General features: G+C 40.9%; 1 protein-coding gene across 9 annotated transcripts in view; it reads right to left on the bottom strand.

The window, feature by feature from the left end:
• NEXN (nexilin F-actin binding protein) overlaps window positions 1-17,804 on the bottom strand; it is a 46,456-nt gene that overhangs the window by 5,997 nt on the left and 22,655 nt on the right. For 7 of the 9 annotated variants that reach the window (XM_084637890.1, XM_084637894.1, XM_084637891.1 and 4 more), the window contains 5 exons: window positions 17,490-17,687; window positions 17,237-17,410; window positions 13,628-13,816; window positions 5,310-5,507; window positions 1,965-2,186 (listed from right to left, as the gene is read on the bottom strand). In XM_084637890.1, coding sequence (XP_084494016.1) covers window positions 1,965-2,186; window positions 5,310-5,507; window positions 13,628-13,816; window positions 17,237-17,410; window positions 17,490-17,687 — 981 coding nt within the window. The remainder of the gene's footprint in view (window positions 1-1,964; window positions 2,187-5,309; window positions 5,508-13,627; window positions 13,817-17,236; window positions 17,411-17,489; window positions 17,688-17,804) is intronic. The other 2 variants (XM_084637896.1, XM_084637897.1) reach the window with 1 other exon arrangement.

Here is a 17,804-nt window from a genome sequence, read left to right on the forward strand (position 1 = left end):
TTGGCTTGTTTAGCCTTACCAAAAGAAGGCTGAGGGAAGATATGATTTCTCTCTATAAATATATCAGAGGAATAAATATTAGGGCTGGAGAGGAATTATTTAAGCTCAGTACCAATGTGGATACAAGAACAAATGGATATAAACTGTCCATCGGGAAGTTTAGACTTGAAATTAGACAAAGGTTTCTAACCATCAGAGGAGTGAAGTTCTGGAATAGCCTTCCAAGGGAAGCAGTGGGGGCAAAAGACCTATCTGGCTTTAAGATTAAACTCGATACGTTTATGGAGGAGATGGTATGATGGGATAACATGATTTTGGCAATGAACTGATCTTTAAATATTGATGGTAAGTAGGCCCAATGGCCTGTGAAGGGATGTTAGATGGGGTGGGATCTGAGTTACTACAGAGAATTCTTTCCTGGGTGTCTGGCTGGTGAGTCTTGCCCATATGCTCAGTGTTCAGCTGATCGCCATATTTGGGTTCAGGAAGGAATTTTCCTCCAGGGCAGATTGGAAGATGCCGGGGGTGGGTGGGGGGTTGCCTTCCACTGTAGCATGGGGCATGGGTCACTTGCTGGAGGATTCTCTGCACCTTGAAGTCTTTAAACCATGATTTGAGGACTTCAATAGCTCAGACATAGGTGAGAGGTTTATCACAGGAGTGGATGGGTGAGATTCTGTGGCTTCCGTTGTGCAGGAGGTCGGACTAGATGATCATGATGGTCCCTTCTGACCTTAATATCTATGAAACTACACAGCTTGGGGCCTAGTTCCAGTACCCATTATGTTAAATGAATAGGGGTTCAGTTATTTAATCAAGGTAAGTGTGGGCGGGGGAGGCATAAAGGCACTCGAAGGACTTTGAGATTGTGTGAAAAAGACAGTACTGGAGAGTGCGTGGGGGGACTGAAAGTGAGACTCAGACCTTCTGACTTCACTACATTCTCAAGCAACATTTCACAATGGCTGCTAAGGGGGTGAGGGGAAGAGAAGGGACCCTCCGGGCAGCTAAGGGGTTATGCTCTTCTTTGCCCCTCCTATCTCCTTGCTGCCCCTCAGAGGGGATGGGAGTGTATATCAGGGAGAGAGCTCAGGTGCCAAAGTTTGTTTTTCCTAGCAGAGAAAGGGTTCAGGAAGTTGGGCCACTGTATTATTCACAGACTGGGAAGGGAGAATAGGACATGGAGCAGGTCCTGGACTGTTGGAAGTTACAAATTGGAAAGTGCTAATTCCTCCTCCACCTTCCCCCTTGTGAAAAAGTAGCTGCCTAGCCTGCTTCCTATGACCTCCCCTCAAGGAAAAGATTGCTCCTGGGCAACAGGGCTCCCTCTCTCTGCTCCTCAAATGGGAACCTTGAGAAACCTGGGCAGGGACCCATTACGTGAACCCTTAAGTCCCTGAGCAACCTGAGCAGGGACCTCCTCCTCCCGAAGCCATAACATTAAAAACCTGATTTAATAAAAACAATAGGGAACCATCTTAAACAGCTTTTATAGAGAGAAGTGATTAAAATCTGTCACAATGTTTAAATACATGTATGTTCCACACATCAGCCATTTGCCAGAAAAATGGCCGGTTTGCAGATTGAGAAGTATAAGTGGATGGTGAGAGATGGTGTGGGGAGTTAATGGGTGTGGAGCCAAGAGCAAATGCATACTAAAACCTTTGCAAATAAGAGCAAATAAGTTGGTGGGAAGAGCGAGGCTGCTGGTTCCCTAAGGTTTGGCCAGGAGGGACCTCCTCAGATGGCCATAGGAGGGAGTAGGGGGGATCACTATGGAGATGGAGGGAACTCTGCTGGAAGGGCAGCATTGTTTACTTTAGGGTCATGAGATGCTTTGGACAAGTTCACTCTTGCACCTCGAGTGCAGCTTACTGAGGATGAAGGAACAGGTCATTAGTGTCCTAACAGCTAAACTAATGTAACAACATATTTAGCAATTCTTGACGCTGAAAATAACTTGCCTCATGAAATTTTTCTGTTTCCCTCTCTTTTATTTCCTGGTCCACTGCTCTTCTTCTAGCTCGCTCCTCTTCAATTTTTTTCTGTATTTCTTCTTCAGACAATTTTCCAATTTTTTCAAACTTGCTTTTTAAGTTCTTTGCCTGAATAGAACCACTTCTTTTTAACTTTATTAGTTCTTCATATTCCCTGCTTAATTCAAAGGTTTCAGCCTCTTCCTCCTCCTGTTAAGAAATTACAACATAACAAAACAAGTATAAGTGTGCCTGACTTTGAAAACTGTTTTTGTGCAAAAAAATGCCACGTGTAACTAACTACATTTTCCTTAAATCTAATGAAACCATGATAATGGTAGTAGATCTAGTTCCCCAGTGCAGGGACCTTCACTTTTAAAGTGCCAGGCATACAAGACAGGTACATATTTTTTTAAAAGGTAAAAATACTCCAATTATATTTGCTTCTAAACCAATTTTATTAGTTTGAAAGGCTCTTGCCTCTTCATACAGTCCCCTCAAGTTACTGTTCTGTGAAGTCAGTCCATGTGAAGGGTGCTTTACTGATCTGGCATTGCATAAACACTAGATAGTCCTGGAGGCAGAGTCTTCTCTCACAAAACACTAGTGGTTCTGCAAGACGCTTCATGCTACTCTGCCAGTGTACTTTACTCTTCTAAGAGTAAAATTATAGTTCAGTCTCCATGTCTGTGTTTCTGGTGAGACTGGCATCTAGTATTTTTTTGGCATAGACCTTTGCCCACTGGGAATGTGAGACCACCAACTTATTTCACACAGGTCAATGAACTGTTAACATGGATAACAACTAGAGCTGTCGCGCGATTAAAAAAAATTAAATCACAATTAATTGCACTGTTAACAATAGAATACCATTTATTTAAATATTTTGGGTGTTTTTACATTTTCAAATATATTGATTTCAATTGCAACACAGAATACAAAGTGTACAGTGCTCACTTTATTTTTATTTTTGATTACAAGCACTGTAAAAAAAGATAATATTTTTCAATTCACCTCATACAAGTACTGTAGTGCAATCTCTTTATCATGAAAGTTGAACTTACAAATGTAGATTTATGTACAAAAAAACCGCATTCAGAAATAAAACAATGTAAAATTTTAGAGCCTACAAGTCCACTTGGTCCTACTTCTTGTTCAGCCAATCGCTCAGACAGACAAGTTTGTTTACATTTGTTTACATTTACATTTGCTGCCCGCTTTTTGTTGACAATGTCACCTGAAAGTGAGAACAGGCATTCTCATGGCAGTGTTGTAGCCAGCATCGCAAGATAGTTACTTGCCAGATGTGCTAAAGATTCATATGTCCATTCATGCTTCAACCACCATTCCAGGGGACATGCGTCCATGCTGGTGACGGGTTCTGCTCGATAACAATCCAAAGCAGTGCAGACCGACACATGTTTATTTTCATCGTCTGAGTCAGATGTCACCAGCAGAAGGTTGATTTTCATTTTTGGTGGTTCGGGTTCTGTAGTTTCTGCATCGGAGTCTTGCTCTTTTAAGACTTCTGACAGCCTGTTCTCACTTTCAGGTGACATTGTAAATAAGAAGAGGGCAGCATTATCTCCTGTAAATGTAAACAAGCTTGTTTGTCTTAGCGATTGGCTGACCAAGAAGTAGGACTAAGTGGACTTGTAGGCTCTAAAGTTTTACATAGTTTTGTTTTTGAGTGCAGTTATGTAATTAACAAAAAAAAAAATCTACATTTGTACGTTGCATTTTCATGACAGAGATTGCACTACAGTACTTGTATGAGGTGAATTGAAAAATACTATTATCATTTTTACAGTGTAAATATTATAAAAATATACACTTTGATTTTAATTACAACACAGAATACAATATATATGAAAATGTAGAAAAACCTCCAAAATGTTTAATACATTTCAATTGGTATTCAGTTGTTTAACAGTGCAATTAAAACTGTGATTACTTTTTTGAGTTAATCACGTGAGTTAACTGTGATTAATCGACAGTCCTCGTAACAAGTTTTAGTAATTAGTGATCTTGTAACTGGTGACCACGTAGACAGAGTAAGAATCTTACGTATCATGCTGCCCAATACCCTATGCTATTCTTCACCAATAGTCCAATTTATTCTTAACAGAATCAATGCTGACTGAATGCAATATGCCATAACAAAACCTACTCTCCAAAAATAAAAAAAGCTGCTTTTGAAAAAGGAAAAATTTAAGTAATGCTTTAAATATTTCTTAGAAAATCATGATACCACAGTGCAGGTAAGTTACACTATATGAATTTAAACTGCATACAACTTAATAGTAAAAAGCAAACTGGATATTCTGACTAGTTTAAAAATGCTGGAAGGATATTTTAAATAGAAAAAAAACCCATAAGCAATAACATCTTAACAACAATTTTGGACTGAACTAAATCATTGCCCTCACTTTGTTTTTTCTTGTTACCTCTTTTCTCTCATTTCAGTGTTGATAGTACACTCTAATTAGTTTAAGATGCAATCCCAAACATGTTTGGAAATCTCAAATCCTAAAACCCTTATTACTCACCTGGGATCCTCCAGGCATGAGCTGCATATTCCTCGTTTGCTAACTTTGGAAGGTTTTGACAGTATTTCCAACTCCAATTATTGCTCTCCCTAAGCATTCAAAAATCATTTGATTCATTTTATAATTGAGATTTTAAAAAATAATATGTGGGTGGTTTTAATTTACCTTCTAGTTTCTTAGCATTTGCAGTTTGCATTTGCAAGCTATTTTCTGCAAGCACAAGGCCTAAAACTTTTTCAATTGAAACAGATTTTTTTTATGTAATTGCATCAGTCAACGATCTGGAGCTTTAAGAAAAAAACCAAATAGGGCAAAATCATAAGATCAACATTAGAAAGAGGAAATAATTATCTTTTTGTACATTAGCTGTAGGAGGATTATAGATATGATTCTCCAAGTATAACTGAAAGAAGTTACAAAACAGCTTTTCAGCAAAGGATATAGCGAAACTTGTAGAAGCTACTGTGGAAGTAGACCGCTTTACAAGTCTAAAGTTGCTAAAGTTCTCAGTTTGGGACGGCAAAGTGTATTAACCTGTATTCAAAGCAATTAAAAAGGGAACACAAGTTTTCGAATGGAAAACAATTTTTTTAAAGTGTTAGATAATTAGTTTTCCTTTTTCCATTCCCTTTTTTCTAGGCAACACTTTTTTTTTTTAAAGTACCAATCTAACTACACCTAAAATCTTCAAATTTTAGAATTTTAAGCAATGATCCATTCATTATATGCTATCGGGAGGTAACCCTGTATGACCTTTCATTCAATTATTTTCGAGAATACAAACCTCTCCCATTTCTTGTCTGAGCTGTTCAAATTCTTGCTTCTCCATTTCCAACTTTTGCCTGCGCTCTTCTTCAGTGCGTCTTTTTCCTTCTTCCATTTTGTGTCTCAGTAACTCCTCAAAATTAATTTCCAGTTTACCTGGTGTAAGAGATTCTTGAGAAACTGTTTTAAACATCTCTGGGGTCTCATCATCCAGTACCTATTGAAAATAATTATCTGTTGCCACTTTTGATACAATTTGTGTACTGGTGCTAAATTTAGAATACAAAATTTGAGGATGTGATATTTGGACCTTTTGCTATCTCATTCACAGTGAAGTAAGATGACACATGCTTTAATGTAGAAGACTAGACAACATTGATTTATTTGTGTTTTGTATTAGTGTCCTATCTTTCCCACTTACTTTTAATCAATTTAACACAGAAGTAAAATTTTGATCTTATTGAAGCAAAACAAGTGTATCCTAAGCTTTAAAATAAAGCTTTTTTTTAACTAAAATATTGCTTCAATAATATGAGGTGAAAGAGAAATTCCATCGGAGCAAAGGAATGGGAGCCAGGAAAGCTTCAGTTCTAACTGATCAGACAGATTGCTTAACATCTAATTCATTTTCCCAGTTAAAATAGGGTGAATAAATCATGCATAATCTTCACTGTACTGTGATAATTATGTAAAGTTACATTCTTAGATAAACAATGCTGTACAAACCATATATATTCTCCATTTCTAAGCAAATTTTGTGTATTTGTATTCAGTTTTCTTTAATCTATGTTAACATACTGGCATGTACACAAACAACGTATAAAGAACGGAGAACAGTTTGTGGGGTTTTTTGCATATAAACTGAATTATACTTTTACTTTAAATCCAGTGCTTTCCACATTTTCAGAACATTTCTATGTGCAGCCAGAAATTGGGAATGGGCAACAGGGAATGGATCACGCGATGATTACCTGTTCTGTTCACTCCCTCTGGGGCACCTGGCATTGGCTACTGTAGGAAGACAGGATACTGGGCTAGATGGACCTTTGGTCTGACCCAGTATGGCCGTTTTTGTGTTATGTTCTTTAATATTCCCTCTGATACTCTAATCCAGAAGTCAGCAACCTTTCAGAAGTGGTGGGCCGAGTCTTCATTTGTTCACTCTAATTTAAGGTTTCGCGAGCCAGTGATACATTTTAACATTTTTAGAAGGTCTCTCTCTATAAGTCTATATTATGTAACTAAACTATTGTTGTATGTAAAGTAAACAAGGTTTTTAAAATGTTTAAGAAGCTTCATTTAAAATTAAATTAAAATGCCGATCTTATCAGTATAGTGCAGTGGTTCTTAACGTGGGGTGCCCTTTCTGGGGAGTGCGAGACATGCGAGATATTTTTACAAGGTAAATCATCGAAAACACAAATTAAGCACAGGCACGTAAGTACAACTACTTTGTTTCATCGAACCTATGTATTTATTAACATTATACATTTTGTAACGATTACTGTAGTATACAAACAACGTTTTTAAGTTTTCAAGTTTTTAAGCTAATTGTAGTGTAATTTTTTATAAGGGGTGAGAGAACATATTTTAAGAACTCCAGACCGTCAGCAGGCTGAGTGGGGACGCGTGTAGTGTATTAAATTGCTCCCCATAGGAACATGCTACTTACGGTGTGCTACTTACGGCTCCCGGTCCTGATGCTCTGAGTGGCATGATAAGGGGATGGGGAACAGGGATAGGTGTGGGAGTCCCGGGGGGCCTGTCAGGGGTCAGGATAGGGGTCAGGGCAGTCAGGGGACAGGGAGCAGGAGGGCTTAGATGGGGGAGGAGGTCCCAGGGGGTCGGATGGGGGGGAGGGCCCTGGGAGGAGGTGGTCAGGAGACAAGGAGCAGGTGGGGTTGTATCGGTGGAGGGTTCTGAGGGGGGCAGTCAGGGGGCCCCAGGAGGGGATGGTCAGGGGACAAGGAGTGGGGTGGGGGGTTGGATGGATCAGGGGTTCTGAGGGGGGCAGTCAGGGGGCGGGAAGTGGGCCAGCTGTTTGGGGTGTAGTGTGTTAAATTTCTCCCCTTAGGAATGTGGTACTTCCCGTGTACTACTCACGGCTGGCAGTCCTGGTGCTCCACAAGTAACACGTTCCTACAGGGAGAAATTTAACACCCTACACCAGTGGACAGAACACCAGACCGGCAGCGTCGGCCCGCCGCCGGTCTGGGTTCCATCTGCCGGCTCTTGCCAGCCAGGGTCCCGGCTGCCAGCGCCGCTCAGCCTGCTGCCGGCCTGGGGTTCCGTTCACCCAGGCCGGCAGCGGGCTGAGCAGGAGCGGCAGCCAGGACCCCGGCCGGCAGCCGCATGTCAGTAAAAATTGGCTTGCGTGTCGCTTTTGGCACACGTGCTGCAGGTTGCCGACCCCTTCTCTAACCTTTGAAGCATGCAGCAAAGCTGTTTCGAGGAGGGAGGAAGATGAGGTGGACAGAGTTTTATGGACAGTCCTTTGCTTATTTTTTGTGTTTAATTTGAGATAGGCACCTATTCTGTGATCTGGGTAACTAAAGTTTACACTTCAGAAATCTGAAGGAATAAGTAATAAAACATTTAATTCAGTTTCATAAGCTGTTTTGAGATGTGACACACAACTTAGACACAATTTTATAAAAATGGTCATACACTATGGTAGCCTGTCCCATGTAACTTTGAACAGTGCAGGTGGTCTTTTATAATTCACCTCTTCATCCTCTATTTTCTTTTCTGCCTTCCCCTCTAGCTCCTTTCCTCACCCCTTCCAAATTCCTTAGTGACATACACAGGGGGAAAAAAATACCTTATGGCCTTTTAAAAAGCTTTTTTATATGTTAGGATGGCATGAAAGGTTAAGGTTTCTGTTCAAAAAGAAAATTTGCTTGATATTTGACACTATATAAATTAAAATTTTGTCTATCCTGGAAGACTGGTAATTAGAGAATTAGTGGGATTAGAGTTGACATCCAAAGAGACAAAGCTGAACATCTGTGTGGCTTTTAACACTATTTGCTTCCAAAGCCTAATGGACAAGAGTGTAAAGTTGTATGACTTTGTTAAAGATTCCAATACCTTTCCTTCCTTAAGGTGTGTAAGCACAAATAATGTCTTAGACCCAGCTCCACCAAAATCAAAAGTTTAAAAGCAAGCAGAAACATAAATCTTTGTTTTATAAAATGAAACTTTCAGCCTCGTCATAAACTAAAAAATGGATTTGTGCATTCTTTGCTTATTTTGTTAGGTCATCTTTCTAGCCATGCCTATATTCATATGGTTCTCATCACTATAGAATCCGGTACTTTTAACTGTTGCAGGAATCATACCTATTTTGTCTTGTTGCACTACTTTGTCCCTACCTCCTCATTTTACCCGCGACTCTTTCAGGACTTTTCTTGCCCCTCCCTTATCTGCTGTTGCTGTCTGTTAAAGACATCCTCTAATACAGTAACTCCTCACTTAAAGTTGTCCCAGTTAACATTGTTTCATTGTTACGTTGCTGATCAATTAGGGAACATGCTCGTTTAAAGTTGTGCAATGCTCCATTATAACGTTTGGCAGCTGCCTGCTTTATCCACTGCTTGCAGGAAGAGCAGCCTGTTGCAGTGAGCTAGTGGGGGCTTGGAACCAGGGTGGACCGGCAGCCCCCCCCCCATCAGCTCCCCACTCCCCTAAGTTCCCTGTGTGGCAGCTGCCCAGCAGGCTATCAATTGCCGGCAGTTCAGCTACCCCTCCCCCCACTGCCATGTGCTGCTCCTGCCCTCTGCCTTGGAGCTGCTCCCCAGAGCCTCCTGCTTGCTGTACGGGGTGGGGGTGGGGAAGAGGGGAGCTAATGTCATGGTGTTCCCTTTCCCCCTGCTCCTGCCCCCAGCTGACCCCATTTCCTTGGGGGTGGGGAGAAACATGACAGGGCTCAGGATGGAGGGAGCTTGCTGGCAGCAGCTGCTGTCTCAACTTGCTGATCTACTTAAAAAGGCAACGTACTTAGAGTGGTGTCGTCGTACTTAAAGGGGCAATGCGCCTCTCTCACACACAGGGTGTGTGTCTCTGTCTCTGCCATGCTGTATCCTCTCCAACCATTTGTGCTGCCTTGTAGTGTGTGAGGCTACATTAACAACAATTTGTTAACCCTTGAGGGCTCAGCTGAGTGCTAGTTCATCATTTAGCAGTAAGGCATTCCCTGGGAAATATCTCACCCTCTTCCACCCTCTGACTCCACCACCTCAACCAGGCTTCACAATCATCATTGCTGTGTACAGGATTGTTTGTTTAAAACTTATACTGTATATGTGTGTGTGTGTGTGTGTGTATATACGTTTTCTGTCTGGCAAAAAAAACTTCCCTGGAACCTAACCCCCTCTATTTACATTAACTCTTATGGGGAAATTGGATTCGCTTAACATCATTTTGCTTAAAGTTGCATTTTTCAGGAGCATAAGTACAAAGTTAAGCGAGGAGTTACTGTACTGCCCTATGAGCAGCTCAGCTGCTCCTGCCACTCCCAGCTCTTCAATTGTCTTGCATTGGGCAAGCTTATGTCAGTTGAGATGAATTGCATCTGCACAAGGTAGAGGCAAAGACCAAGCAATAAACAAACAATCTCAAAGTATCTATCATTTCACTTAATAATGAATATGAAACATGACTGTATGGCACATCTACACGTTGAAAGAAGGTAACCACATCTAAACCGGAGAAGAAATGTGGACGCCTTTTGCTGGCGATGCATTAGTTCATCTCTTCACCACTTCAGAAAGACTCGGGGAAGCTAAATGAACAGAAGTTGCACAGATGAGAATTCAGTCAATGGACTGTGCATGTGTAGAAGTGAGAAGTGTGCTAACGGCAGCTCTGAAGAAGCACCCTGATTGCCAATTTAATGGAGACGCACATACTCACAAGAAGACAATGGGCCAACTGTATCCCTGGTGAAAGCCACATGAAAAGTGGAACTGCACTAGGTCTGACTTCAGCCCAATGTGTTTAGTATACCAGCTGTCCTGTTTGTATGGCTACATGAGCCCACTGCCATCCTTACCTCTTCTGTGAATACAGAACTGGGGAATATTTATATTTTGCAATCTCCATACTGTGCAGTATGGTGGAGGTAAATATCACTGGGCCTGTAATGTGACTGATATGTGAGGGAGAACCTGTTTTGATCCCTCTGTATAGAGCATCCCTCTACTAGTCTAATTTAGTTGAAAGAAAATGATAGTGATCCAAGATGAATGTTCCAGGCTGACGGTGACTAACTTGATGGTGACAAAAGCTTTAAAATAAAGCTGCTTTTTTTTTTTTAAACTAAAATATTGCTTCAATAATATGGGGTGGAGGAGAAATTCCATCTGAGCAAACGACTGGGAGCCAGCTGTTAGGGTAGAATGTGGAACAGATCTGCAGGAGAATGTATGAAACCTATTAGGAAAAGACAGATTAACCTATCAAGACCTAACTTTTAGTTTCTGTTTCTCCTAAAGAGTTGATGACTACACAAATACTTTAAACACTAGAAGGAGTCAATGTCCCTCCTGCACTGCTGCTTTAGGTTTTTTTAATGTCATCTCCTCTTCTTGGGGAATCTTGAATTCACGCCAGGAAGATGAGAGGGAATAACTTTCCAACTCTCTTGTAAGATAATTTTTAGGAACTTTGCCTTTCTATGTATTCTGTTAATTTAGGATCCTAAACTTCTTAAATGTCTCTGGTTATTGCTATGCAGTCATGTCATTTGTTATATCTTATGGAATTAAACTTAATTTACTAATGGTGAGGGGGTTTTGTTATTTTGTAATTGTTCAGACTCATACTGAAAAAAAACCCTTAAGGAACCTAGTTTCCAAGGTAATTTTAAACTATCAGAAAAAATATTTGGGGAAGAGGTACTGAGAGAGAGGGAGATTGCAATTTTCAGATCCTTCCTCCTACTGCCAAACATGTAATATTGATAGTACTGTAATAGGGACACCTGCTTGTCCCATGGGAAGGAAGTTTTGATGACCTCATTGCTATTGCTGGAGCGAGTAAAAAGCAGGAAGTGTAGGCGGACACCCTGTTTTCTTCGCAACGCAACACGCTCTGTTCTAGCTCGTATTACAACAGAGAAGAGATTTTACAAAGCAGTGGCTGCAACCGCCCTCTTCACCACCTCCTGACTTTTCTTAAAAATCATGTCAGCATTGTTGCCCTATTCATAGTTCATCTGTTGTACCTGCTGGTTTAACGTCTCATTTTTGTCCCTTCCTAGAGCTGTAGACCGATTACAGGCCCTGTCTACATTACCGCGGAAGCAGTAGTATCACATACAGTTTCTAAACTAGGATTTTCCTAACATTTCCTCTGGTTGTCTTATGATGATGTAGGGCCCTGGCCTATCTAACAAAACATGGTACTTGCCAAAGTTGTTAATGCTAATGTGCATGGCCTAATTCACTGCGATGTTGCTTTGAATTTTGAAAGAAACGATTTGCATTGTTGATGTCTGACAGTTGTCTCATTGAGGCTGTATTTGAGAACATGAAATTCCCATGCTGGACCAGACAGTGTTACTTCTCTTCCAGTATCTTGTTCCCCACAATGGCCCAATAGCAATTGCTTCAGAAGAAGGTGTAAGATGCTCCACATGAAGCTATTATAGAATATGGTGCTAACACAGAACTTTGTTCCTAATCTCAGTCAGAGGTTGCTTATACACAGGGCCAGCTCTAGGATTTTTGCCACCCCAAGCAAAAAAATTTTGCTCCGTCCCAACTCCGCCCCTTCCCAACCCCTTCCCCAAATTCCCGGCCCCGCCTCCTCCCCCGGGCGTGCCGCATTTCCCCCCCGCCATTGCTTCCTGCAGCTCCCCCACCGCAACTCCCCGCCCTAGCTCACCTCCGCTCCACCTGCACCCTTTACACGCCGCTGCTCCGCTTCTCCCCCCTCCCTCTCAGGCGAGGGAGAGGCAGCGTGTTCAGGGGAGCAGGCGGAGTGGAGGTGAGTGAGGGTTGGGGGGAGTGCAGTTAGTAATGGGGGGGTAGAGGAACCGCTCCCTGCCCCAGCTCACCTCTGCTCCACCACTGCTGCCTCCCCCGAGTGCACTGCCGCTCGGCTTCTCCTCCCTCCCTCCCAGGCTTGTCACGTGAAACAGCTGTTCTGCGCACAGCAAGCCTGTGGGGGAGAAGCGGAGCGGCGGCGGTGCGCTCAGGGGAGCGGGCGGAGGTGGAGCAGAGACAAGCTGGGGTGGCGGGGATACATTTCTAGGGGCAGCATGGCCGGCGCCGGAATGCCGCCCCTAGAAATGTGCTGCACCAAGCACCTGCTTGTTTTGCTGGTGCCTAGAGCCGGCCCTGCTTATACCAAGAAGTACGAAGGCTTATATCCCTTCTGAAGCTCTGGGTTACAATTTTTGTAATCTTTTACAATAACTCTGGATATTTTTATCTGCATACAAGTCCAATATGGTCTAGTTTGCAAAAAAAAATTTTTTTTTTAAGTGACTTAAAGCGTCCTGTACTGCCCTCCCCAGAGGAGTAGCATAAAGAAAGCTTCCTGAGTGAAAACTAAATACACTTGACATTTCTGAGTGTCATTCTACATTAGAGTAATTTCTTTAAAATAATAAAAATAAAATAAAATAATCATCATGGGGATCTATGATTGCTCAATGTTGTCCAGATCAAAGTTGGATCATTTTTCTCCCCCATTTTTAACTTAAACTAACTTGCAAGCTTTGCAACCTCAACCCGATTTGTTAATTTTGTTTTTTTTGTTTTGTTTCCTGGCTTGTGAATCATCATACTAAAGAGATTATGGAAGCCAAGTTCTGTCCCAAGTTGTTCATTGAGGTGCCATAGATATAAATGAGGGCAGAACTTGGTGAATTTTCCTAGTTAAAGAGAGACATTGATGGATTTCAAGGGAGCATATTTGTTTCAGCCAGTTGGATCATGACTGGTGTGTGGTCTTGAAGATGGCAATATAAACTGAGGATGTAGGAGAGAAATTCCCGAGGAAAAAAAATAATTTTTCTTTGTGATTCTTTGTTTTTCTTTTAAGTTTTCAAGTACAGCGTAATACTGTTTACTGGTTACAAGCAGTAACTTTTGATGTAATTTTAAATGATTAGGAATGTTTCCTAGGGCAGCTACAAGTTTATTATTTTACTAACTTGAGTTTAACTACCCAGATGGTCCATTCTCTGATAACTATTTGGGTTAAAGAAGCAGCTGAAATGTATGCTACTGAATAGGTGGATATGATCTCATGCCATTTCCAGAAGTGCACCCTACTGGCAGAATTCAGATCTGAAAAATCTCTTAAATGCTAAGCAAAATGTCTTACCATACTCTTCCTTGCTTCAGCAAATGCCCTTTTCTCCTCTTCTATGCGTCTTCTGGCTTCTTCTTCTGCTTTCCTCTTTTCTTCCTCTCTCCTCTGTCTTTCTAACTCCTCAAAGCTGAGCTTGAGTTTACCAGGACGGAATTCTTTAATAGAATTTTCATTTTCTTTATCTTCTTCCTCTTCGTTTACCTTTAGAAAAAAAAATTAAATGTTTTTACTCTTTTTGGGCCAGTGGGAAGAAAGAAAAGATCCCTCTAGGAAATGTAAAAACTGCAGTCTATCTCAAAGCCCACACACCGAATACTTTAAAGTTTTAGATACTTAGGCACAATCTGGATAACTTTTCAAATTCTCTCTGAGGAATAGTTTAACACTACACGCTTATAAATCAAGAATAATATTACACAAGCAGGGGGTGAACTAAATAGCCAAAATCATCTTTGATTTATACTTTTAAGGGCTGGATCATTTTGACATACCTAAACAGGCCTCAAAGGGGGTAACAATCCTGAAAATCTGAGTAATAAAACATCTCTCTGAATCTTGAATTATGCTGTCAGGTTCCTTTGCAGATATGTGAAATTAATAGACCTTTCATTTGTAGTAGAAATATTATGTAAATGCATTGGACTCTCTATTTGCATGTGAGGTGCTTTCCCTCAGTGCTGATTTTTTACAAAATAATATAGTAGTGGGCTGTGAATTTTTATAAATAAACTACTACTATATATTATCATTTTATTTTTGACCCAGATTGACAATGGTGCTTCTGTTCCTCCTCCAGAAAATGAAACATCTCTGAAGAACTGAAATGAGGTGCTTCAATATCTTCATTGTTGCCCTTCTCCATTAGATACTGTCAGCAAAGAGAAGGCTGGGATTTGCAAACTGCAACAAAGAATGGATATTCCTTCAACTGCTGTATGTCTACGGAGAGAGTGAATCCATGAGCTATGATGGCATCGCTGCTCGAGTTTGCTGCACATTCTAAGCATTATGGCATCGAGCTGTTGCTCACAGAGTTGAGAAAATTATAGGACATCAGCTTTTCAGAATGATTAAATTACTGAATATCTATGGAAAGAAACAAAATGGAAGGAAATAATTGAATTATCCCCTTTAAAAAACTCTGCAAAGGTACAACCAACAAAGGCAAGTGATTGGGAGGAAAATGGTAATTTATAACCAACCAAAGTTGGGTGTGTAAAAAGGGAAACACCATAAGAGCTTTTTTTAAAAAAAACAAACGCAAATGTCACCTTTATACCGAAACTATGTATTTCAAAATGTGGGTGAGGGGAGTGGAACAAAGTATTGTTTAGGATGACCACTGTGGCTTTCTAAACGAAGAATACACTATAATGTTGGAGAGCTGTGGTGTTCAGGTTTGTTAGTAAGAGGAAAGGTTAAGCACCAGGAAAACAGATATGGACCTAAGCTACAGAATTTGGATTCAAGATCAGATATGGATTTTGACCCCAGACCCACACTCAAGATCGGAGGCATTCTGATGCTGGGCTACAAAAATTTTGTTTTGGAAATTTCCAGGGTTTCAATTTTCTGAGCGCCTGGGTTTCCACAATTTTGTGCTGAATCAGGATCTTTAAAACTGTTACTATAAAAACACCACATCAACTGCAAGATGGTTACAATCTGCCCAGGAACAGTCTCGATAATCAATTTTTTTTTAGTTACCAACAGTGTGTGGTCTATTAAATTCCTAGAAATAAAATCTTGCATGGTGCACTGAAATAAAATTCCCATTCACAAGTGCAAATACTGATGCATACCTTCTATGTGGGAGAACAATGGCATAAATAGTCATCTGAGTGCACAGAAGTAAAATCTATTTTTAAATACAGAATTCTCTAAAGGTGGTCTCATTTTGTTGCAAATTATTAAGAAAATGGTAAATGTAGCTAAACTATCCAATGTACCTGATGCAAATACTCTAATTAAACAATTATTATTGCTGTAGAACAGAGTACCTAATTTATACAGAGGTCTACTGAATCTTAGATCATCCTAGCTTACAAAACTCTTTAGGGCAAAGGCTATATTATGGAGACATATCAGGCTGGAGTTGGGGGGAGGGAGAACAGGATTGTTTTTTTCTATTTCTGACAACATGTTAGGCTAAATCTCTTAATCTAGAATGTAGTATTTAAACCCTCTATAAAGAAAAGGACTGATCCAACCTTCCCCTCCTCCTCTCTCTCCTACTCCAAAGAGAGATCCTCAGTGATGAATATAAACATGGTAGATAAACAAAAGAGATGAATAAGAAATAGCTCCAGACAATTGCCATGGAATCCTTTCATGTGTGAAAATACTGGTTATTGCAATGCTCAAAGTACCACTGAAGTTAGACAAAACTTGGATAACTTCCAGTTTGTTAAATAATGTTTAGCCATGTGACTGAAAACCACTAGAAGGATACTGATACCCACAAATGTGGTAAATTCATCTGGAGCAGTTGAAATTCAATCAATATTTAATTAATTGAAAACTAAGAACTGGAGTCACTTTAAGAACAGAATAAAATCTGTTCATACTTTTATACAATTGCTTCAGTTCCAAAAACATTAAAACATACTGACACATGAAACTGGAGTATCCTATGATGCTGCTACATTTTGTAAGAATGAATATGACTGATAGCATGCTTTTAAGAAAAAGAAGCTTCAGTAATACCAGTGGCTTGTTTAAATAACTATGCCAAGACTTAAATGAATCACTATCTAGAACAAAGACAAGGAGTACTTGTGGCACCTTAGAGACTAACACTAAGGTGCCACAAGTACTCCTTTTCTTTTTGCGAATACAGACTAACACGGCTGCTACTCTGAACCCTATCTAGGACAGTGATTTTCAAAGTTCGGGTCGCGAGCCAGTACTGGGTCGTGGAATGCAAAGCACTGGGTCAATTTGCTCAGCCAGTAAAAACTGGCAGTCCCTACCTGTTCTGACACTGCGCTGCACCCCGGAAGTGGCCAGCAGGTCTGGCTCATAGACAGGGGAGCCAAGGGGCTCTGTGCGCTGCCCCTGCCCCGAGCACCAGCTCTGCACTCCCATTGGCCGGTTCCCAGCCAATGGGAGCTGGGGGAAGGGGGAGTGGTGTCTGCGGGCAAGAGCCACATGGAGCTGCTTGCACGTCTCTGCCTAGGAGCCGGACCTTCTAGACACTTCTGGGGAGCAACGTGGTTTGCGGTGCCAGGACAGGTGGGAAGCCTGCCTCTGTATCCCAGCTGCACTGCTGACCAGGAGCCACCGGATGTAAGCCTGCACCCCAAGCCCCTGCCCCAGCCCTGAGCCCTCTCCCACACCCCATCCGTTGGGTCGCGGGCATCAACAAGTTTCTTCAACCGGGTTGCCAGAAAAAAAGTCTGAAAACTACTGATCTAGAACAATATCTAGGGCAGAAAGTATTTTTGAAACTGATGATGCTGTCAGGTCTCCATCTCAACTGTTAAAAATTGAGAATCATCATGAGGTTAACAGTTTGAAACAATTCAGATGTAAAAAAAAAACCAGATACATGAAGGAATGTAGTGTATTTTCTACACAAACAAGCATCCATAACTAGAAATGAATAACGCATCTATTTACCATTTGTTGTCTAGCTTCTTCAAAAGCACGTTTTTCCTCTTCCAAACGTTGTCTTGCCTCCTCCTCTGCTTGCTTTCTTTGATTTTCTTGTCTTTGTTTTTCCAGTTCTTCAAATGTTAATTTCAGTTTCCCAGGAGAAAGAGGTTCATTTGTTTCACTGCCTTCATCTTCATCCTAGATAACAAAAATGAAAGTTAAATACAGTTTAAATATCAAACGTGTGTTTCCCAAGTATTTCTCATGATTTGTTTACCATGACAAATGAAAGACACTTGGCTTCCTTGAGGGATCGTTTTTGTTCCGCATATCTTATCCTCTTTTCTTCTTCTTGCTTTCTTTTTTCTTGTTGTTCTCTCTCATCTCCTGGGTCTTCAAAATTTATTTTAATCTTTCCAGGTGTTTTGTTAGGTTTGACAGGCACTACTGTCACCAGCAGCGAATCATCACCTTCCTGTTGTTAATAACAAATTTGTTTCCATAAATATTGACTTTTTGGAGTCGTCTTTCCACATGCAGCTGCCACTGTTACCTGTGCTTCTCAAAATTGCCAATATAGTTATACTGAGAC

Source organism: Lepidochelys olivacea (assembly GCF_965140295.1).
Source record: "Lepidochelys olivacea isolate rLepOli2 genome assembly, chromosome: 8".
In the NCBI taxonomy this organism is placed as follows: Eukaryota; Metazoa; Chordata; order Testudines; family Cheloniidae; genus Lepidochelys; species Lepidochelys olivacea.